The following is a 23,903-nucleotide window of genomic DNA, read 5'->3' on the forward strand; positions in this document are numbered from 1 at the left end:
AGCAAATGTTCTTTCTTAAATATTCCTCCTCACTGTTCAGAAAAAAACAACAAATGGGAGATTATTATATAAAAATGCCCATGGAATCTGGTAGAGCTAGTTTAGGAGCTGGGATATTCCTGAACAGGTGCCAGGCCGGATAATTCACTTTTGGATATCATTATTTACTTTGTAGGTATATAAAAAAAAAAGTTTTGTCTGTTGCCAATGACTTAGCAGTGCGTGTGTGTGTGCAATATTTATTCAACCCTAAGGATAAAAGCATAGCTCTGCTATGACTATCATATGTTTTCCAAATTAGAGACAGTGTTTTTCGTCTTTTTTTTTCGGTCCGATAGTTCATAACGAAAAAAACAATGAAACATTTAAATACTATGTTCGGCTGTTTTGTCTAGTTATAAAGCTTAATGTTAGCTTAAGCAGGGATGGCAATTTTCCGTGGAAATCCGCCGTTTTATTTCTTAAATTGATCATTTTTGGGAATAGTCTAAATCCATTGAGAACATTTTAGGGGGGGTCAGGTACCTTATCGTCGAGTTTTCACGAGCTCTCCCAATCAGTCTTTCCATCTTCCGATTGTAAACAGCCCTGCGATTGGACGTGTATGATGTCTTACTTGTTGTGATTGGTCGCCCCATCCAGGCCATGCCCCTTTCCGCTTTTTTCATCACTAGCCATTGCCATCCCTGCTTAAGGCACAATTCCTTTAATGGGAATTAGCAAAGATGTTGATGTTATACCTTCAAACAGCTGCTACACACACTGTGCAGAAAGACATGGAGAGAATCCAACAATACACTCATATTCTCTCAGCTCTATGGGGAAAACAAATGTTAAAATGGCAAACGTGTTACTGTGTTAGACTGAAGGGGCATCCCTTTAAGACTCCAATTTTCGTGCACATTTCCCAGTGGGCCACAGGTGGAAAACTCTGGTTCCTGAGTGCCGTTATCAGCAAACTCTGCAGGACCCTGATAACAATTCTCATCATTTGAATCAGGTGTTGGAGGAAAGAAACATCTAAAACGTGCGGCATAGCAGTTGACACCTGACCAAAGTTTGACACCTGTACAGTAGACCATAGTGCTGCCCAAAAGGTTGTGGTACTACATTGGTGTGTAACTCTTAAATTCAGACTTGCCTATCTAATTTGTCATGTCCTTGTTTACGATGATACTAATGCAGCGTGTTATACCGGAGACAAATTCCTTGTGTGTTCTACATACTTGGCCAAAAAGATGATTCTGATTCTAATTGGAAAAACCATAAATCGGCAAGATAGCAGGGGCACATAGGATTAACTGAGATAGAGCAGGAGTTCACTGTTACTTCTGTGTGCATGTCAGAGCTGCCAAGTATGGAGACACTGCAGATGAATGTGGCGAGGCCTTTTTCCTGTGTGGGAAGTCCCTGCTAGAGCTTGCCAGGTAACCAAAATGAAATATTATTTACAGTGTTGTCTGATCAATTCTGCCATGCTGGAAAACTAAAACTGTTAGCATTAATCGTGAAACAAGCACTGATGAATCTGTTTCTTATATTTTTTGGTGTTTTAGGATGGAGAACACAGTCCTTGGAAATGCCCTAGAAGGAGTGCCGGAGGAATCTGAAGATGAGCAGCCCAGTAACTCAAATATTGAGAGTGCAAAAAACCTTGATGGTAAGGATCTCTCCTAGACTACAGTCAAAAGTATTCAGGCATGCTTAAATGACTTTCTCACTCAGGAGGACTTGACCCCTGCTTAAGTTTATATAGAGCACCCTCCAAAAGAATTGTAACGGCATGGTTGTATACTAAAGATGTTTGGGTTTCAGATCAAAAGATTAATATGAGACAGCATTCAGAATTTCAGGTTTAATTTCATGGTATTTACATGTAGATGTGTTGAACAACCTCAGCACAGGGCATCTTTGTGTTTGAACCACCCACTTGGACAGATGGGTGTGTCTAGTTGCTCAGATGTTGCCTTTTTAAATTGATTGCGTAAACATTAGCGAGTGCTTGTTTTTGGGGTTTCACCTGTTAAGCAAACCAGAGTCCTGTCTATGGGAGAAAAGCAAACAATTTTGAAGCGGAGGGAAAATCAGTGAGAGCTATAGCACAAACATCGGGCATAGCCAACAGAGCAATTTTGACTCTCCTGGAAATTGTAACTACTGGTGTGCTGAGCAACAGAACTTGAATACGTCGGCCAAGGGTATCAACAGTAGTTGATGACAAACCTTGTGAGAGCTGGGAGGAAATGCCAGTCAACTCGGTAACATCACTGCCAACCTCCACATGGCATTGGTGAAGGTATCACAATCATATGTTAGAAGATTTTGAAAGAAGAAATAGACAGGCCGTACAGCAAAACGCCAACCACTCGTCAGCAAAAATAATCAGAAGACTCAACTGGATTTTGCAAAGCAGTTCAGAGATAAGTCACTCAAGTTTTGGAACAGTTTTTATTTACCAAAATGGTGTAAAGGCCAAAGTATGGAGAAAGAGGATCTGCTTACGATCCAACACACATCAACTTAGCTGTGGAGGTAATGTCATGGCTTGGGCTCACACGGTTGCTTCTGGAACAGCCTCACTAATCTTTATTTATAATATTAACCCATGATGGTTCACAGCAGAATTAATTCTGGCCTCTACGAAACCATTTTGATAGACAATTTACAGGGGAAAAAAATGCATCCAAACGAATCCGCAGAAGCTTCATCATGCAACAAGAACAACTTAACCCAAAATAAACTGCCAAAAGACTTCATCAGAGGGAAAGTGTAGGTCTCATACTAGCAAAGACGTTTATGCCTCCAAATATTAAATGTTAGTCACTTTAAGTTACTCTGATGTCTGTTCCACTTTTGCCCTCGTGTTACAATTTCTACAACTTTTGTAGATTTTTGTGTATTATCATCTTTAAATCAAAGACAAATCATAAAAATTGTGTGATATGAAGTATTCCAATTCATGTTACATATATACTGTATGTTTTGGTCATAGCACAGTACGTACCGCTTTTATTGTCCATAGAGGGCAAAAAATACAAAGAAAAAACGAAAAACTATGTGTATGTATAGCGCTGATGCCACTGAACATTTTGAGTGGATGACAGTAAAAACATATTCAGGAATAATAGTTTTACAATTTTTGTAAAATTGTACATTGCGTAATTTAAAATTATTTACATCGACTGCAGCACAAGGGTTTTTAAGTGGGTGGCATCACACAAAATGTGCTCTTCGTTCTTTTAACAAATTGTTTGTTTGTTTGTTTGTTTGTTTGTTTATTGAACATAAAACATATATACAGTAATAATTTGACAGAAAATAAGGTAGATAAAAAAAGTAAAAAGAAAGAAATCAATCTTCATTCAACACAGTTATTATGTTCAAGGGAGTAGGAAGAAGTAAAAAACTTATCTAGTCCTACCCCGTTATGTGATTGTATCTAATAAATCATTTTTATATCAATCAGAAAAGAAAAAAGTAAGAAGAAAGAAGTCTCCATTAAGGCTCATACTTTACCCTTAACCGTGATATTTTTACAACGTTTGGTTTGTATCGGTAAAAAGCTGTAAAAAGGGGGTGATGTAAAAAGCTTAACTTCTGTATCATCGTCATCTGGAACCCAAATATCTTCAGAATACACCAAAAGCAAAGGAATTCACCTTGCCATCCCAATACTTGTGGAGTGGACTGTCTTTGTGATCAGGGTTTTGGGGGTCAAATCAGGTATGAAAAATGATTCTCTTAATGCCGATTTAATCAGAAGATGGAGATTAAATCTTTGAAACAACGTTTGTTTACTCTATCCCCCTAAAATTCATTGTGGGAAAATTACAAAATTAACCCCTCCCTCCCAAAAAATGCTAATAAACATCGAATATAACCTGTAATGTCCTCTTCCTGACATTATGGTCCACACATTTGAAAGTGCAGTGAAGCTCATCTGTATTGCTTTGATGTACGTTGCCGTCCGCCACATACCTTGACTGTCAGATCTGACAACAATTAATACAGGACACGCTGGAACCCATCAATTTTTATTATAATCCACTCACGCCGCATGATTATAGCAAAGGTGAAAATCCAGTTAAAAAGACGTGTGGCACTTTTTGCCCCTCTGCCCGCCCCAAAACAAAAGATGTTGTATCAAATTAAGCTACAACTGCTCAATTTGACAAGGTATTGATATCCTTGTGTTATTTGGTCATATACAAGTTCAGAAAATGAACGAAAATATTTTTGTCCCCATTAGCTGAAAATATTATCAGCTCCGATTGCATGATCGGGACAGCTCTAGTAGCTAGGGTATTTTATTTATTAAATGCATAAATACAATGATTTTCAGACTTGGAGTTATAAAAAAAAAAATACACTAATGCTTTTACTTTGGGTTTTGATGGTCAAGGACGCAGAGGCAGAACTTCTCCCAGCGCTAAAGCTTTCCGGCACAAAACACTCCAGTTAATGTCTTATTTTGCAATGATGTATTGATTGATCGTGCACATTATGACTTCAATTGATTAGCCATTGAAGTTGCAAAAAAAAGGGGGGGGTGGTGGGGAGCCAAAGCTACGGTACATCTTTGAAATACTTGCGTCTGCAAAATGTATCACAGAATGCTGCATCTACACACACAATGGACTCGACAGGAAAATTTAAGAGTTGCTGACTCTCCACCACACATCAGGCAGTTGTCCCTCATGCATATAAACAATATGCTGCAACTGTGACCCTGCTGTTAGGGTGGGTCGGAAAACGTTTCAAAGCTCTACATACTTTTTTAAAATTGAACCACTAACATGGTATGATTGTAGAGGAAGAAACCTAGCCTTAACTGCTCTAGCAATACTAATGGAAAGAGTACTCCAGTGGTATGAATTTTCTTGCACAGGTACATATGATTAATCTAGTTATGTTTAATTGTAAAAAGGCCAGTAAGTGACCGTCAGCCTCACATGAAATGCATTTGGCAAACCCTGAACGCTACAGCTCTTCAGACGGATTTGAAGTCGTTTCAGACAATCAAATGTATAACTTCTAATGGTTGAGTACCTGAGTTTTAGTAGGCTTGTTACATGGTTTTGAACTTGTCAGATGTTTAACATGCTCAATCTAGAATTAAAAGGAATCAGAAGCTCCATGTATGCTGTCAAAAGAGTTAGTGTAAACTATTCAGGCAAATGTAATTCCAAGAAAAACGAGCCAAATTAATTTCCTCTATACCACTGTGGTGCAGAAAACACTCGCGACGAGCTACGAAAGCAGGTGTATGATGCAATGGAGGCGAAGCCTGAGGAGGTAGAAAGAAAACCGGAGTCGGATGTGGAGAGCGGCACTGAGGTGAAGCAGGAAAACGTCTTTTCAAAGTCATCACCCAACTCTGAGAAGCCCTCAGCTTCCCAATTGAATGGCGCGGTCAAGAGTCTGGGTGAGGAAGCTCAAGTGAACGGAGTCATGAATGGAAGCCTCAGAGAGTCTCCTGAGAAAGAAAGTATGGCAAAGACTGAAGAGCAGAATGGTGAGAAGGCCAAGGCAGATGAAGAAAGTGGCGACTCTCAACCTGAGGAGGAAGCAGAGGGCAGGCAGTCGACCTTTTGAAAGCACTATTTCTAGTTGCATGATGGGATGGGGGAGCACGATTGTGGGTGCTGTTTTGTATAAAAGAAAAAAATTCACAAGCTGGTGGTAATTGGGGAACTGTAAAATATCTAAACTGTACTTCTGGCCATTGTTTTTGTTGTGCACATTTTGTAGCTGTTTTTCAAATCTGAATGATTTCTTTCCAGATGAAGAGGATGATGACAGTGACGACGACGATGATGATGAGGAAGTGGACAAAAATGGTGACAAGGTAATTTTGGAAATGCCACCATTTAAGTTGATTTGTAATAATTTCTTTATGTATCCCACACGGTCAGGAGGAGGATGAAGTTGGAAATCTGCAATTGGCTTGGGAAATGCTTGAGGTGGCAAAGGTCATCTATAAGAGGTGAGGGCAAGATATGACATGGATGCGCCATTTGTAGGTGTTATGTTAAATGTAACTTTTGTCTAAATGGCTTCAGAAAGGAAAGCAAAGAAGACCAGCTCATGGCAGCCCAGGCCTTTTTGAAACTTGGAGAAGTTGGTGCAGAAACGGGTGTGTTTGAATACATTTGTGTGGCGTTGTCTGATGTTTGAATTGGGGCAGCATACTTGTGATTTGAAAATATTTGAGAAGTCGCTGCAGTTAAGTTGTTCATGTTAAATGTATTTTACAACTGCTGTTCCACTGAATAGGCCACATAAGTGGCGCGCGATAGCCTTGCTGCAAAGAAAAATGTCTAGCCATATCAAATTACATTTTAAGCAGTATGGTTCATTATTATACAAACAAGAACCTGAAGATATATATTGTGGCATCCCTAATTATTTAAAAAAAATTGGGGGGGGGGGGGGCAGGTGGAATTGTCGACAGGCCAATTATGGCCCGCGGGCTGCTACTTGCCAATGACTGGTAAATACAGTATTTATGTGTACAATATTTCTCCATCGAGAGTGAACACCTACATCTTGGGAATGCCTTCCAAATGCACCTGTGAAATAGAGAATTAATAAAAAATAGTTTTACACTTGCCACATGCTATACACACACTAAACACACTTAAACTGATTAAAATGACATTTTAAAGTCCACCTTGTTGCTTGTAACCACTCGCACAGCTCTCCAATAAGCGTGCTAGCTTCAAGCGTGTGGCAGCAATACTTGATTGGCATATTCGTTGCTCTGTGGGAACAAAAATATAAAAATGACATTCGCTGTCTGGCATGTTGTACACCAAAGCCATGCCACTCTAAATTCGGACTTGCTAGTCGTGTAAACGCAGAACAATTGCTTAAAAATCTTCAGTGTAACAGGAGTTCACTGTATAACATGGCATGAGAACTTTCGTCTTGTGGTTACGAATATTTTACAGTGCCACAGTTTTAAAGGTGTGGAACATGCTCAATTAGTTATAGATATAATTAATTATATTTGGGCGTTGAGAAGGGGACTTTGTTGATGTGTGTGTGTGTGTGTGTGTACACACACACAACAGTTTTGTGTTGACTTTGTGCTTTGTCCCAAAGGCAACTATCCTCAGGCACTAGAAGACTTCCAAGAGTGTTTGGCCCTGCAGCTCAAGTATCTTCCTCCTCACAGTCGTCTGCTGGCTGAGACCCATTACCATGTTGCCACAACACTGTGCTACATGGATCAGTACAGCCAGGCCATTCAGCACTACAATAGCTCCATAAAAGTGATTGAGACCCGCCTGGGTAAGGCCACTTTGCCAGTTTTTGTGTGTGTGTGTGTGTGTGCGCACAAAAACATTTCACACATCAAGGTCAAATAACTGATTGGGAGTTGAACACACGAGCGTTAGTGCTGATCCTAGTCTTGGTCTAGCCATGTTGCAGGACTTGATTGATGCAGCAGAGGGTACCGAAGGGGCAAAAGAGGCCACGACTGAGATGGAAGAACTCAAGCAGCTTCTGCCTGATATTCGAGAAAAAATAGAAGATGCAGAAGAAACCCAGAAAACATCCAGTGCTGCCTCCCAGGCAATTCAACAGACCCTTGTAGGTCCACAGTAAAATAAACTAAATGCTCAACATTTTGTGCTTTTTCATATGGACTTGAAGGTTCGTTGACCTGAATCAACCATTATCAGTGGGTGACATTGATTGTCCTCGCCGTTGTGTATTAATACCATGTCAAAGAAATGGGTCCTTTTGATTGGCTGCGAAATATGCACAAGTAATGAAGTCCTCATTTGGTGAATCATCATGCATGGCCTGCAAAGGAAGAGGAAGTGATCACTTAATGAATCAATGTGCATGATTTAGTTACGTGACTCTGGCAGTTATTCAAACACTTGTGTAACAACCCCCCCCCCTTCCTCAAACATGGACCAGTTCAGCTCTGCGACATGTAGCACAAATCGACATGTACATCAAATTAGACACATTTTGACTGCTGTACTAGCTGCAAATGCTCAACATTTGATTACTATACAAATTTTGAGATCTCTCATGAAGAGGTAACTGGAGGAAATGTCTGAAATATTCACAAGCAAAAATAAATAAATAAAAACACCCTGTACATGGCACAGGAGTCAACACTCAAGGCCCGCATGACTTATCCCACTCACAATATTTTATGTGGCCTGCAAAGGCAAATGTTGAGCATTTCTTTCTTCATCCTTGAACATTTTTTTTAATAGTGTTATGAGGGACCATACATTTGTCTTCACTGTCACAATGGCCCTCAGGGAAACATACGTACAATGTGTGCCGTGGCAAAAAATGAGACTGCTGCTATCCAAAATTAGAAATTCATTTTTAAATATTGCCATAGAATATTATACCATGTTTTGCAGCTGATGTATGACGCAATTTAAAATTTAGACGAGCTATTTTTCAGAAATGCTGTTTATCAATAATTACTGGGAAGCAAGTGCAGATTTACAGTTTTTTTTTTTTTTTTTTTTTTAAATTATGACCCAAAAGCTATCTTCCAGCCTTATTATCCATCTAACTTGGTAAATAAACTCCTGCAGGGTGGTGCTTCAACCTCCTCGGCATCCCGGAGTGAAAATGGCAACCCTTGTTCAGCCCTTGCTGCCACCTCACAAGTAAGGGTGATGCCTTCTGCGTGAAATGTAAATCTGTTGATTCTAATTCATGCCAAATTGAACAACCCAAAAAAAATCTCAAACGCAGATCCCAGTGAAATCAGCTGATGGTGGATCATCTTTGAAAGTGGCCTCAGACATCTCTCACCTCGTCAGAAAAAAGGTGAGATGATAATTATGGGATTGCCAAAACTTGACCTGACATGTTTTTATGTATAAATTGAAGGGGAACTGGTACTTATGTTTCACGATCTCTGCCCCACCCCCTTGACAAGGTTCAGAGCCATCAGATTCTTGTCAGTGGCTTTTTATTGTGCTGTGGTTGGTTCTGAGACTTGTGCTGTTTGGGGAAATGTAGTTGTGTGATTGCCTTGTAGCAGTGATACCTTGTCTTGCTTTGAGGTGCATGCTTGATGCATTCACTGGCTACGGCTTTGTGTCCAGATTGAGTTTGTCTCTCACTAAAATAACGTGGAATGCAGTTTTGAGGCTTTTCAGTCTTTTCTCCCTTCCCCACCTTTTATTTATATTTCTACACAGAGGAAAGCAGAGGAGAACAGCCCAGTAAAGGACACTGATGCTAAGCAGGCCAAACAGGAAGCCACAATTAATGGCAGTGGAGACTCTAGTGCCAACAATGGAATTGAGGAGCAAAAATCAAAGGAGGCGAGTCTTAGCCTTGTATTCTGCAATACGCTGAAGCTAGCGTTGCTAATCTTGCTGTGGACAGTGCCAACTTGGTTCGGATGACGCTCAACTTAAAGCAATTGGGGTTTTTCCAACCTCTCGAACCCTTCTAATCAAGATAAATGTCTGTTCCCTGGAGAGGATATTTTTTTCTTCTGTAAAATGTGGCTTACACTCAACCTCTAACATGATCATACTATGCATTTTGGTACAACCTACATATGACTAAAAGTTTAAACGTTTATTCACCCAAGACAAATCAATGCCAACCCCAGTTAAATGCTCCTGATAATTACCGTATCTTTAAGATATGAAGCTGCAATTTTGTGGGCTTTGTTTGCTCATTTTATTTATTTCCTTGCAGACTGCTGTCCAGTCGCCCTCTGTCCAGTCCTCAGCGTGACAAGCCACATCTTTCATGCGCTTTCAAGACCAGCATGCAACTGTTATTCAAACACTTGTAAATAATATCCATTTTCATTGATTTGTCTGTCCAGTTTTGTATACTTTCAGTAAAACAATTTTCAAATGCAGTTTTGTGGGGGGGGGGGGGTTCCCTCCTTTCTTCTCCTCCCCTAAACTTTGGAGATCTCATCCAGCTTCAGTATTTCTCATTGTAGGATCCAATGCTGGTGGATGGAAATTTTGCGGTATTGGCATTCAAAAACAAGTTGTTGAATTTGGTCAAAGTGGCATTTCAACATGGTATAGTCCAGTTAGGTCTCACTTTAGCTGTTGGTGTACAAAATCTCACAGGGCATCAAGTGCTGTTGGAGGAAGGCAAAAGATTGCATTTATTTTAAGGAAAGTTCTTGTCTACAATCAGTTGTTATTAACATACAATGGTGTATACAGTGAATAGAAAATAATTGGATGGTGGCTCCAGCAAAAATAATGGGGCCTCTTCGGAAGCTCAACTCTCCTAAGCCCCCATAAGTGGATGATGTCATTGGGTCAACGAGAGATAAAAACCTTCCTTTTCCAAAAGGGCTGCACTTTTTCAAATGAATGTGCCTCCACTTTTGCCAACCGACATTGTGCGAGGACAAATATTGCTGACATAAACCTCTAGCCTGCAGCTTTAGCCTGCAAAATATTAGCTTGGTCATAAAATGCAAATGATCAGCATTGAGTGTCTTGCTCAAGGACTTAAGGAGATGGAGTTAAAGTTGCGTTTCAGGTACTCAACATTATTTACTTAGTCCTACTTTTGACGGTTTCTGATCAAATAGGAAAGATCCAAAAGTAGGAAGACAGGAAAGGATGTCAGCATGGTGCATACAGACTGCATTATAAACAAGGAAATAAAAGAGGCAAATGAAGCAGCGATGGCCGAAGCAGAGCTCAGGTGAGTGCGAGGAGGGGTCAGGAAGAGTCACGAGGATCAGCGGAAGTCTTAAAAGCTGACTCCCATAGGCAGGATAAAGGGATCTCAGTGTGGCAGCTGAGAAGATGAAACACCATTTGGGGCCTGGGCTCCCCCACTGCCTCGCCTCTGTGTTCCTCCCTGTATAGAAAGAAAGGAATTTCACCTCATTTCATCCGTTTCGCCAAATAATTTAATGCGGGGAGATGGACGGCACGTCTTCGTGCAGTCATCACACGTCACGTTATGGTACAGTACGTGTTTTTTAAAAATCGCTGAACGAATACAATCATAAACAAATAGAGCTGAATCTACGGTGCAGAGGTGCAGGGTTCGATTGCGGCTCCGGCCTTCCTGTCTGGAGTTGTTGTGTTGTCATGGTTTCCTCCATTCCTGCCTCACAATCAGCCGAAAGAACAAGTTGGGAGCTCAAAGGAGCGTTCCCTTGCTCATACTGTAGTGCACCGAGCAACCCGTGGTGTAAAAGAGAATCCTTTCTCAAAGGCCTGACCTGGATGAATAAAGATGACATCAAAAACGGAAAAGATTGGAAAAAAAAACCCCCACAATGGTTTTATCTGTATAATGACGTATGTTTTCATTTTACAGAAAAGAACACATCCGCGTCACGATTGAGCTTTATTCGAGCACTGGTGCCATCCGCAAACGAGTGAGTATGGCCTGCGGCCTTTTTTTGCCCCTTGCAGTTTCCTGTCTTCACTCCTTCAAGTGGTCTCGCAGGCAGACATGGCCCTCTTCCGCCGCTCCGTCCGCGACCTCGGTACCCTTCCGTCATCGTCCCTCCGTCCTTATTCATATCATAATTGTCCTCCGTCCGCGTCCGTCCTCATCCTTTATGTTCTCTGACTTTACGCTAGGTGTCAATGTTGCTCTAAAAATACTATTGAGATGAACGAGCCCGTTAAGAGAAGGCAGTGTTTGGCTACTCTCTGGCTTTGTTATTTTGCCTCCCGACACCACTAGGGACGAGTAAAGGGATGAACGAAAACCCACTTCCATCCTTGCTTAATATGTCCTTTCCAAAAAAAGCTTCTCGTCCTCCGTCCCAAAATGGGCGTCCGGACAGACGGACCGTTCAGTCCAGGGACGGATTGCCCATCTCTGCTCCCAGGCATTCATGTCTGCCATCGTCACTGTGTTCTGCGGGAGTAATGATCACTGGAGATGAGTTGGGGACCCCTTCTCTGCCTCTTCTTCCCGGAGACAGGCTGAGTCAATTTGGCGGGAGGTGTCAATCAAGCGATTTGAAATCCAATTTCTCTGCTCCTCAGGATCTTCTGGTGAGACTAACCAATGACGCTGATCCACATTTTCTCTTTAGCCTCACAATATCAGAGGAAGACTTCCAAAGGTTTGCTAAAGAAGAAGTGCAATTTTCTGTGTCGGTGTGATCATCATGTTTTGATCATCTTGCATGTAGTTTGAAAGTCCAGCAGTCGCTCTTGATTGAATTCACGTCGTTCCCCGAGATGCTGACGCAGCTTCTTCGTCAATGTCAATCGGAGCAGAATTGCAGCCATCCCAGGTACGCCGCCGGCCCCTCCTCCTCCTGACGTCAACATGGATCACTTGCATTTTCTCAAACGCGATACGACATGTTTTGTCATCACGAAACACTACCCGTGTAGAACTAGGCCAAGAATGACCCTTGCTCGGGTTTTCTGTCACCCCATTTGGTACATATAAGGAGTGAAAGGGGCAAATATTTCTGTGTAAACAAGAGCCCATTTGTTGATGCTTCAAATAAGCCCCCCCCCTTTCTCAAATAAGCCAAAGAATGTGCGTTCCAAAGTTCAAGAAGAACCTTTCTGTTCCTTTGACCAGTCGCGCTATTGTAATGCTCAAGTCAACGATCCTCAGTTTGTCTTCATTTTAGGACACAAAGGATGGTGACGAGTTTCAACAGTCACACGATTCGTATCCCTCAAGCCACAAGAGGCTGTAATCATACTGTACGTGCGACGGCTTCAGTGGTTTCTTTGTAGGCAAGCGCAACATCGGCGGCCGCTGTTCCTTTTCGGAATGCGCCGGCCCGCCGTCTCTCTTTGCGGGATGGCGGGCGGCTAACCGAGCCGACAGCGTTGACGCGGCGGCGGCGGCTTTCTGTTGTTTGCTTTCTCTCTTGTGGCCCGCAGGTTCCAGCTGCTGCTGTCGTGTGACTCGCCGTCACTGGATGGCCCGGCCCAGCTGAACGTGATGGAGAGCAGCTCCTTCAAGCACCTCAACCAGCTCTCTCTGCAGCTGGCGCAGGCCTCGGACAAGCACGTGAGCCTACTCGAGCCGGGCCGGCTTTCAAGGGGAAATCGGGTGGGCGGGCACGCTTGCGCCGAGATCGGCTCGACGTGCGTCCGCGCCGGTTTTTGTATTTTCCTCTTTCAAATTCTTCGCGTGGGAAGCACTCGAGCAGTGACTTCGTCATCTGTAAAAAGCCTGTCGCGTTTCAGGCCGACAAAGAAGCGCTGGAGGTCAAACTGCAAACGACCGAAGATGATCTGACCAAGCGGCTCCGCGACGCCGAGCAGGTTCGTCGCTTTCCCGCCCTGTTCGAAGCGGAAAAGGCACCAAACTCCGGCGATTGACAGGCCGCTCATCAACCATCAAACCGTTCGACGGCCGTCCGTGATCTTTGTTCGGCCCCGGCGCTAAGAGAGAGTTTTGAGTTGCGTTCCCCGTTGCGATGTCTTACCAGGCGCTGTCGGAAAAGAGCACCGAGATGGAGCGTCTGCATTTAGAATGGACTCTTCAGAGGAGCTCTCTTTCCAACGAGTTGCGGTCCGAGCGGGAGAGGGCGGCCGAGGTGAGGCCCCGCCCCCCCGCGCCCCGAACGGGCCGGCGCCGCCGACGTCCGAGTGACGACGGCGTGGCGGCCACGTGTCCCAGTTGCAGGAGCGCCAGTGACAGGAGACGCAGCAAGTCCGCCGAGATCTGGAAAGCGCTCACCAGCGCGGCAGCCAGCAGATGCAGAGCCGCCTGGCGCAACTGGAGACCTCCTGCGGGGAGCTCGGCGACAGGAATTTCAAAAACGAGGCCGCCCTCCAGGACCTCAAGTCCAAGCTGGCGGGCGCCGAGGAGGTACGTCGACCAATAGCGGCACCGGGGTTACTTGACGATTACATGCCACTCCGGAGACCGCAGCGAAAAGTGTGCTCCGCGTGACGCAGGAGTGCCGGCGCTTGGAGCAGCGGGTCGGCTCGCTGCGGCGCGACAAGGACTCCGCGGACGCCGAGCTGCATGCCAAGGAGCGGCTGGCCGAGCAGCTGCGGGCGCGCGTGGCCGCCCTGGAGCAGGAAGTCCAAGACAAGGAGTGGAAGATGAGTCGAACGCAGGAAGCGCTGACGGCGGCGCAGCAGCAGCAGGTTTGTTGCGGCCCACTCGGACACCGGCGGGCCGCGTCACGCCGCCCTCTCTTTATTCTGCAGGGATCCCTCAGGAAGAGCGTCGACGGCAAAGAAGTTCAGCTGCGACAATGTGAAACCCAGGTCGAGGTTTTGGCACCAGATGTCAAAAAGGTTGGTCCCCCCCCCCCCCCCCCCTCCTTTTCTTCTTGACAGTCCCGACAGGAAATGCGCGTGGCCGCTTTAGGTAACCGCTAAGGTGGTTGTAAAAGTTGGCTCATCACGCGAGAGCCGCGTCATCTCGATCGAGTGGATTCAGAGCTCCATCTGGTGGACAAACAGCGCAACGACACAATTTGGAGGAACTCCCAATGGCCGAGTGCACGGCGAGAATAATTCTCATGAAAAGAAAAGGGCCGACGTCGGATGAATCGACGGCGCCCGCGATTAAGATGCGAAGAGGCTTTGAAAGCTGCTGCCCGTTGACGTGACGTCTGGCGGCGTTGCCAGGGCAACGAGATCATCAGGAAGTTCCAGTGCGAGCTGCAAGTTCAGCTGGACAAGAGCAAAGACAAGAGCGCGGTGCTGGTGATGCAGGAGAAGATTGTGCGCGACACCTCGGCCAAGCTAGAGCGAGCCCAGCAGGAAGCGCAGGATGCTCGCCGACAGCTCGACGACAGGGACCGGCAGGTGAGCGGCGCGCGCCGGTCGCAACGTGGCTGCGCGCGGGCTCTTGTTCACGGGCCTGTTTCCTCTCGTGTCATACGTGGGCGTCGGTGTGGATTTTTGCGTTTTGGTCCATCTGCGCGTGGGTTTTTGACGGTCAGATCGCAAGTCTGAAGGAGCAGCTGGAGTCGAGCGTGAACAAGCTGTCCGACGCCAAGGAGACGTTGCAGAAGAACGAGAGAGGTGAGGAGCGTCCGTCTCGTCCCGAGCGCGCGGTGGCGTGACTCGGCGCGTGTCGCGCTTGTCGTCGTCAGTGATCGACTGGCTGAACAAGCAGCTGAATGAGAAGCAGCTGCACGAGAAGTTTCCGGAGACGTCGGAGAACGCCCCCCTGTCGGCGGGACCCCGAGTAAGCGAGAGCGTCGCCGCCGTCGTCTTTGTCGACGCCGCGTACCGGACTGAGCGCCTGACGCCTTTTGTTCTTTCCCCGCCCCGCAGGCACACTTTTCTCCGCACGCGACCGCGAGCAGACCGAACGACTTTGCCGGCGGGCTGGATGCCAGATACTTTAAGAGAGACGACGGCATCCCCGTCTCCGGCGCTCTCATTCCCAGAGGTAACTTGACACAATCGCAACGCAACACGCCGTCCCAAGCGCACGACGATGCGAGACACGTGTAGAACATAATGGACTGCGTCGCCCCATCCCACGTGGATGGGCCGATTCCTCTCTTTCCTCATCAGAGTTGCCGCCACCACGCAACAAAGCTCCCGTGGCTTCAGCCTACTTTCCCAGTTGAAACGCACGCACCGCACGCTGTCTGTTTTTGTTTGCACGCCTGCGTTCTGGTTGTTGATTGTTCATTTTGTTGTTGTACCTCTCAGTTCCTTAAATAAATCATTCCCACTTTGTCGGAATTGTTTTCGTCAGATTCGTGTGGGAGGACGCGAGAGTCTTTGCGATCGAGGGCTCGAGCAATAAATCGCGTCTTTGCCAAAATGGACTCGAATTTGCACACAAACACAGTGACGAGCGGCCACGCTAATGACGGGCCGAGGTCAAGTGGCTTTCAGGCCGCCGCTTAGTCGTGGTGAAATTGCAGTTTGGAATGAAGAGCGGATCAGCAGGTTAAAGGAGAAGCCTTTCACCGTGGCGTTTTCTGCGCTTTTTAGTCAGGAACCCGCCATCCGCTGCTGATTACTCATGATCAGAAAAGGTTCCAGACGTTTTTTTTCCCTTCAGCACATTGCTGTGCAAGATCTGGCAAAATGCTCTCAAATGGCTGCCGGACAGTCAGTTAAAATCTTTGTAACGCATTTGACAAGGGAAGGCAACGAATTAGCCGCGTAGCTGCTGTTGGCACCTTTTGGCCTTGGTGGAGGTCTCTTGTCATTTTTAAAAAAAAATCTTTTGTGTTGGTTTGTGAAATGGAGAGTGAATGAGCACACGAGCAATGCCGTGTGTTTTATTGTCACAACTTTGGCCGGCACAAAATGTTTCACGATGAGAAACGTTGTCGCAGCCCACCCACTCCAAATGAAAACAACAAGAAGACGAGAAGCGCACGACGATCGCTACATGCTAACGAGCACGACCACATTTGCTCGGACACTCGCCGGAGGACGAGTGCGGGCACGCTGGCAAGAAAATTAGACGCCCGACCACAACCGAGTCTTTGTTTGTGCGGACAGAAAGGTGCCACGTCAGCAAAGTGAACTTTGCTGCCAAAGCTTCCCATGAGTGAAGCGAGACACGCCTGCTTGGCTCAGACACATTGAGCCAAATTGCGAGTGTCATCTCGTCAATGACCGCCCTTTCAGGCAGAACTGAAGATTTTGACGCACATTTTTCGTTAGGCTTACTTACATCCACCTTTCTCAGATATGTAGTTTTCAAAATAAGTATGACATGGCTAGATTTAGACTTTCTGAAAAGAAAATATCCTCCTTTTCTCTAAATTGTGTTCTGACAAGACTCCAAATAGTTTTTTCTGACTTGTCGGGAGGGAGGACATTCTGGGTATTGTTTTTCTTCGGGAGGAAAATACTGATTCTCGTTGAGAAAAAGATGCATCTTTGTCTGAAAAAATGTTTGTCGAAATTTTTTTTCCTCAAAAAAATGACAAAAAAACAACATACTTTTCTAAAAATATACATTAAGTAAAATTCCACATTTTTCGCCCCTTTGCGAAGCAACATGCATAGTAAGAGGAAAAGTTTTATGTACATATCTGCATAACACTGTCTTCTTATTAACCTAGAAGTGAATAAAAAAAGAAATATGGAGCAACTTACAACAAATAGCTTTATTAACTGCAACAGAAAAGATTTAAAGTGCATCTGAAATTCAAAAATAAAATCCATAATTAAACTAAAAACATTTTTGACTGGCCATGTCAAACCATACAATACTGAAAAATAAAATTACGTCCAATTAATAAATATTAATGCATTCAAACTGATCACCAACATAAACTCAGGAGCACAATATTTAAAAAAAAAACCTTTAACCTGCAAAACAAAAATATATAAAGTGATTTGTACTGATTTTTTAAAAATCAAAGATGATGTCTGGATTATTGGAGACAATGAGCACATTTTACAATGCACAGCTTTTCGAAGTGAGGTTTGAATTTGTATTTTAGTTTCCTGAAGTAGCAGTCACAAAGCGGGATGATTGTTGGCAATATTCGCACGTTTTCAAAAAACTCAAGCGGCTTATCAGCATGAGTCGGGTGTAATGTCTTTAAGTGACGCCTTAATTTATTTGGCTTCATGCTGTCCTCTGCCAACATTTTTGGACACAGTAATCCAGGGGTGGCCAACCAGTCTGTCACGACTCGGACAAGCCGAGTTAAGTCTGGATCCCAAAACGTAGACGTAAACAAGGTCTCCGTAACATAAATATGCTTTAATGCAAATAGTCGCACCGACAAAGAGGTAACATATGGTCAAAACAAGGACCAGAGGGAACATAAAACGAATAACAAAAAGCGCTTGCACAAAAGGCAAGGGAGAAAAATAAAGACCGCGAATACAAACTAAAACAATGTATCAAAATACACGCGAGCGAAAAGCCAAACCACAAAACCAAAATCGTACTTACAAAAAGCAGGGGTACCGAGAGTACAAAACGCGAAACACGACGAGGTCAATAGCCAAATAGTAGTGATGGGTCCAGCGACACCGATGTGTTGACGCATGCGCCGGGCTCACAGAGCAAACCACGTGTCGGTGCATGTGCTGCTTCATTACTTCACGTGATTGACACGTGAACTGCACCGGCGCAGTTTAGACTGCATCGGCTGCGTTGACACAGTCCGGGCTGCTAATTGACACATCGGCTGCATTGACACAGTCCAGGCTGCTAATTGACACGTGAACTGCACCTGTGCAGTTTAGACTGCATCGGCTGCTTGGCACAGTCCAAGCTGCGCCACTTAGTCCAGGGGGCGTTGACTCAGTGCAGGGGGCGTTGACGCAGCAAAAGCCCGCGCAGTGTATCCTAAGGAAGTGCGTCTGGCGACACGATGCCGATTACCGAAACAAGCCAGACCTCACCCTCGCTCGAATAAAAATATATGTTTGGGCAATACGGAAAACACACTGATTATCAGAAAAAATGTGTCCGTCTGACTTCGAGCGTCATGTCGGCTGTCATATAATAGGCTATTATTATATGAGAAGTGCTTTATGAACGTTTGTACTGTACGTCATACTCCAGTTGATTGAGAGGTCCCGCCTATAAGGGGGAGTTCCAGAAAGTGACTGCGAGTGAGCACACCGCATGTTTGATGACTCTGCCACGTTGCTATTAAAAGTCACATAAAACGTAAACCTTGTCTGCTGACCATCATTACATCGGCTAGGCTAGTTTAGCTGTTGTCGTAGTTCAAAGCTTAATATGTGGCGTGGGTTGGGTCGGCGCCGCGAGTATGTGCTCGCGCTCACGCGCTCACAGCAGAGAGCAGCAGACTATCGACTGCTGAGACGCGCTTCACTCGAGTGACGTTGCTACAGTACATGCATATTATGGAGCAGCTTCCGGACAAATACAAATTGTCCGCCGTGTAGAGCCATTTTGATCTCCTTTTGGAGAATAAGGTATTTATTAAGGGCGGCCCGGTAGTCCAGTGGTTAGCACGTCGGCTTCACAGTGCAGAGGTACCGGGTTCGATTCCAGCTCCGGCCTCCCTGTGTGGAGTTTGCATGTTCTCCCCGGGCCTGCGTGGGTTTTCTCCGGGTGCTCCGGTTTCCTCCCACATTCCAAAAACATGCATGGCAGGCTGATTGGATGCTCTAAATTGTCCTTAGGTGTGAGTGTGGGCGTGAATGGTTGTTTGTCTCTGTGTGCCCTGAGATTGGCTGGCAACTGATTCAGGGTGTCCCCGCCTACTGCCCGAAGACGGCTGGGATAGGCTCCAGCACCCCCGCGACCCTAGTGAGGATCAAGCGGTTTGGAAAATGGATGGATGGATGGTATTTATTAAAATCTCCTTGTCTCTCCAAGTGCCTCTCGGATTTTTGACATGTCTTATTCCATTGTGTGTGTGTGTTCTCCACAACAGGGGAAATAGCATGCATTAAACGCAACAGACTGAAATTTAAAACACTGGAGCATCTTATTTTTCTAAATCAAAATTTGTGAAGACAAAGCCCACAAGCATCCTCATTCACATGATTTTCACATTATTGAAACACATTGAATGATACAATATGAATGCATGGATGTGAATGATATTGTCAAGGGTCAATGTCATCTTTATTGTCAAATATGCTTTATGTATGACATGCAGCATAGATGAAATTTCTTCCTCTCAATCCTCAGTGCATACATGCATGCAAACATGCTGTGCATTAAACACACACAGCTAAGAAAGGATAGCAGCTACCCTGTATAAAAAAGACATGTAATCTGAACAGTATAGACAATATAAACAATATAAACAGCATAAACAACAACATAAACAATGGCGCTTGTGGCTATTGTGGGTAGAGTGAGGTAGTGCATTGTATACACGTCATCATCAAATCAGTTTGTTCAGTCTGTCAAGTGGGTTGGCTGCAGGGATTTTGAAGGTCCAGCAGGTGGCAGTGGTCAGCGACACAGTATCAGTACAGTATCAACACAGTGTGTCATTGTGTCGACACGCCTCATGAGGCCTCATGGACCCATCACTACCAAATAGTCTATGAGCAGAGAAAATAGCAATGCAAGAAACAATACTCCGACACAGGTGCACAGCAGAAGAGACCTTAAATACAGAGTCTACAAATTACAGATTGGCAGCAGGTGCGTACCGAAGTCCGCTCATGCCACCTGCTGGCCAGACCGAAAACAGAATCGTGACACAGTCAGAGACTAAGAGCCAATTTTTTTACTGTGTTACTGCAAAGAGCCACATCTTACACATGGGCATCCTGTCCTTGCGCGCGTGCGCACACCCACACACACCCACACCCACACCCACAGACACTCACGCATGCGGGTGCCCAATCATGCCCTCGCGCACATATGCACGCTTGCCACGATGAGCTACAGCCGGAACGGCCCGAACATGAATGAAAGATTACACAAATCTTTTTTTCCCCACCCATTTCCTCCTCCCACCCCTTGCGGTTGACTTGGGACCAGTCAGCTGGCTCCCGGTCGATTGCAATCGACGTATTGGGCACCCCTGCCTCAAAATCAGAGGTAATTCGCTGACTAGCTTAGCGCCGTTGTTTGCGTATCAGCGGTGATTCAGTCACCTGATTGGTTACTCTCTATGTCAATCAAGTAACCGGATTGATGATAGGCTGACGTAGGGTGTTCTGTGTATTTAGCGCCTTTGTTTGAATGGCAGCGCCACTGCCGAGGTGTTTTCGATGCTTGTCGTGTGAAAGCCCGGGAGCCGCATTGAACCAGCCAAATAGCCGCACGCGGCTCGCGAGATGCGGGTTGGCCACCACTGCAGTAATTACACCGATCTTTCCTCGTCTGCCACCATAGTCACAATGAAGCCAAGCGCTAACTACGCCTCATCACATGTCTTCCCTTTGAATGAATGCTCCCTGCGCAAACTCTGCCAATGAGAGCGCCACTCCCCCGAATGTAGTGGAGGTGCAACTGCACCTTATTGTGTCATGATTCGGTTTAGGGACCAACAGGTGGCACTGTAGGGCTCCCCCGGCAGCTGCACACCTGTTGGTCATTTGGTAATTAGTTGTATAAAAGGACTCCTGCCCGAACACTCAGTGTCGGGTCATTGTTGCTTCTTGCTACTGTCATGTGTGTTGCTGTTGCTTTTGCTACTGTCATGTGTGTTGCTGTTTGCTCTTAGTTTCTGTCATGTTTAGTTCATTGTTATGTTTTAGCTTTAGTTATGGTTTTTTGTTTGATACTTTGGACTTTGTTTGTTTTGGATGTAGTTTTCTTTGTTTTAATAAAATTCTTCAAATACACCCTGCTCCTCCCTCCTGCCTGCTTTTTGGGGTCCACCACCACCTCGCAACGTGACAGAATGAACCGACCACCTGGACCCCGCAGGTACTAAGGACTGTTCCCTATTCCACCATGTGCCTGGCGGCGCGCGTCTGCGGCCGACACCCTTTCCCCTTTCAGGCAGCGCTGGGGATGCGGCTGTCCTGTTTTCGTCTCGTCAAGCCGCGTCTACGGTGGGCCGAGCCCCGTCCGCGTCTACGTTGAGCCGAGGCTCGTCACGTGTCTGTTGGAGCAGAGTCACACTCACGTCGACGACGAGCCGTGCTACGTCCACGCCCATGTCAGGCCGAGCCCCTGTTCACGTCCGGCTGTTCCATGTCCCCCGTTACGTCGAGCTCCGTCCACATCAGGCCACGCCCAGCCAAAAGGATTGCCGTTGCTTTTGTTCCTGTTCCCTGGCGAGGTGAAGGTCACCGTCGCTTATCGTTCATGTATTTCGGCGAGGCGAAGGTCGCCGTCGCGTGTGTTCTTGTTCTGCGGCGAGGCAAGGGTTGCCGTCGCTTTTAGTTCCTGTTCCCCGGCGAGGCAACCCTTTTGGACAACTTTGGGACGTCTGGGATCCGTCCCTTGAGGGAGGGGTACTGTCATGATTCGGTTTAGGGACCAACAGGTGGCACTGTAGGGCTCCCCCGGCAGCTGCACACCTGTTGGTCATAACTAATTAGGGCTTTAAAAGGACTCCCAGCCCGAACACTCAGTGTCGGGTCATTGTTTGCTTCTTGCTACTGTCATGTGTGTTGCTGTTTGCTCTTGGCTTCGGTTATGTTTAGTTCATTATGTTTTAGCTTTGGTCATGGTTTTTGTTTGATACTTTGGACTTTGTTTGTTTTGGATGTAGTTTTCTTTGTTTTAAATACAATTCTTCAAATACACCCTGCTCCTCCCTCCTGCCTGCTTTTTGGGGTCCACCACCACCTCGCAACGTGACATATTGTAGGACAGTTAAAAAACATATATTTTAAATTTAAAAAAAAGCATGTTCCCTGAGGTCAAACCTTTTCTGCTTGACTCTCGAAGGCGGATGCTCTTTTGCTCTGCTCCTGCCCTTCCCCCACCCTCCCCTGCTCGCCACTCAGTCTGTGTGCTGTCCTTGTCTGACTTTCCGAGCCTCCTGCCGTACTTTCATCCTAAAACAAACCATGGAATTAGTTGGCTGGTCTCTCGATGCCATCAACAATTTTTTTTCGATGAGAAGAGCAGGCAGTCGGGAGTCTACTTGCCCCTCGGGGACATTTGCGGCTGGGTACACCCTAGATTCCTGGAGGAAGTGGAGAATGGTGTGCCTGTCAATACTGTCCGTCGAGGATGTGGAAGACATCTACATTATCGGCCTTCTGATAGCAGGTATGCTGCCGTTTGGTGTAAGAGAGAGTTAATGCATAGTTTTCAAACATTTACCCTTGAAACATTATACTTTTGAGTTTCAGAATTCTTGATTATGAATATCAGTCAAAATAGAAAAATGGGTTCCCATGATGAACGTTTAATGGAACCCAAAATCATGAAATCATTCGCATTGCATCGAACGACTCCACTACGGATTGCCAGCGAGAGCCTCCATTACAAGCTATGAACAGAAATTGTACGTAGCGGAGAAGGCTAAGGTACACAGAGTGGCAGAAGACACTGTTTCGGGAGAGAAATAAGAGACGAGGTTCATGAGCCTCTGGTGAATAAAGAGCAGGCATTCCATTGAGTTCGATGTATGCCACTGACACGATTGTTACTTGTTTGGAACTATTTTGTGTGGAAGGTTACCGTGTTCCGTGTCCATATAAATAATGGGGGTGGAGCTTCTCTGTGTTCGTCTGACAGCGACGGTGCGCTGAGGAATGTCGAGAGTTCAGCGGTGCAGTGGTAGCGACCCAGTCACCACACTGCAAATAAAATGTCTCCAGTGTTGTCATCGAACCAAGTGTAGTCATCCGAAATGATGTCCACACAAAACCAGAGAGAGACTTCCGCGCAAGAAGGACCAACAGAATCAACATAGCCTGACTGCTGTGTTCAAAGCAAACTTGAGAAAAACGAAGTATGCAACCATGGCTTAAATCCACTATAGGCTGAGTACTAGTTTACCTTAGATGTGCACTTTATAATTTTATATTGCTCTGTTTTGATTCCATAAAAAGAGCTATTAAAGCAGCTGTTGTGTGACAAAATAGTTTTTTCACTGTTGTTGATGGACAGTAATATTGTGTGAGAGATTGTGTGAATAACTGCTCCAAGTGAAAAATGTTCATGTAAAATTAGAAATCGAAATTATTTCAGTAAATATTTGCATTTTGCACATACTGATTCATGATTCCATGTTGATGAGAGAATTAAAATGGGGGAATAAAAGGACAAAAAAATTATAAAAGGAAATTCAGAAACGATAAAAAATGCGTGAGTAATCACGATTAATTTTCAGTTATTTGAGTGAATTATGAGAGTTGTGTTTTAAATTAAATATTTTAATCGTTTGACAGCTCTAATATATATATATATATATATATATATATATATATATACTGTATATATACAGTATATAAGAGCTCAAGCTGTTTATAGAAGGGCATTGGTAGAGATACCAGAGGAGCCAAACATCAGCTCCTGGTTGACAGAACAGTCGCACAAGACTGCAGGTCCCGACATACCAACCTGTGCACAGCCTGGATTGATTACAAGAAAGCCTATGACTCGATGCC

General features: G+C 45.2%; 1 protein-coding gene and 1 pseudogene across 4 annotated transcripts in view; both read left to right on the forward strand.

Annotated features, from left to right (window-relative positions):
- LOC147201976 (histone-binding protein N1/N2-like) overlaps positions 1-11,446 on the forward strand; it is a 12,439-nt gene extending 993 nt beyond the window's left edge. The window contains exons 4-16 of one of the 3 annotated variants that reach the window (XR_015101375.1): positions 1,347-1,427; positions 1,557-1,660; positions 5,234-5,425; positions 5,784-5,848; positions 5,916-5,986; positions 6,063-6,136; positions 7,108-7,296; positions 7,427-7,599; positions 8,580-8,654; positions 8,743-8,817; positions 9,195-9,320; positions 9,706-9,801; positions 11,317-11,446. Coding sequence is in view for 2 of the 3 variants with exons in the window: in XM_086115582.1 (XP_085971708.1) it covers positions 1,347-1,427; positions 1,557-1,660; positions 5,234-5,425; positions 5,784-5,848; positions 5,916-5,986; positions 6,063-6,136; positions 7,108-7,296; positions 7,427-7,599; positions 8,580-8,654; positions 8,743-8,817; positions 9,195-9,320; positions 9,706-9,744 (1,264 nt within the window). In the remaining variant the exon portion in view is untranslated. Of the gene's footprint in view, positions 1-1,346; positions 1,428-1,556; positions 1,661-5,233; positions 5,426-5,783; positions 5,849-5,915; positions 5,987-6,062; positions 6,137-7,107; positions 7,297-7,426; positions 7,600-8,579; positions 8,655-8,742; positions 8,818-9,194; positions 9,321-9,705; positions 9,875-11,316 lie in introns of those variants that run through there. The other 2 variants (XM_086115582.1, XM_086115583.1) reach the window with 2 other exon arrangements.
- Positions 11,447-11,454: 8 nt separating this feature from the next.
- On the forward strand, positions 11,455-15,642 carry LOC147201977 (spindle assembly abnormal protein 6 homolog; annotated as a pseudogene). The gene is made up of 13 exons (XR_015101374.1): positions 11,455-12,079; positions 12,149-12,253; positions 12,864-12,993; positions 13,173-13,250; positions 13,418-13,525; positions 13,609-13,800; positions 13,890-14,084; positions 14,148-14,237; positions 14,574-14,753; positions 14,891-14,972; positions 15,044-15,138; positions 15,228-15,345; positions 15,474-15,642. The product of XR_015101374.1 is annotated as a spindle assembly abnormal protein 6 homolog (transcript).
- Positions 15,643-23,903: the final 8,261 nt, after the last annotated feature.

This window comes from Hippocampus guttulatus, chromosome 7 (genome assembly GCF_054856545.1).
Source record: "Hippocampus guttulatus isolate MCC_2025c chromosome 7, RoL_Hgut_1.0, whole genome shotgun sequence".
Lineage (NCBI taxonomy): Eukaryota > Metazoa > Chordata > Actinopteri > Syngnathiformes > Syngnathidae > Hippocampus > Hippocampus guttulatus.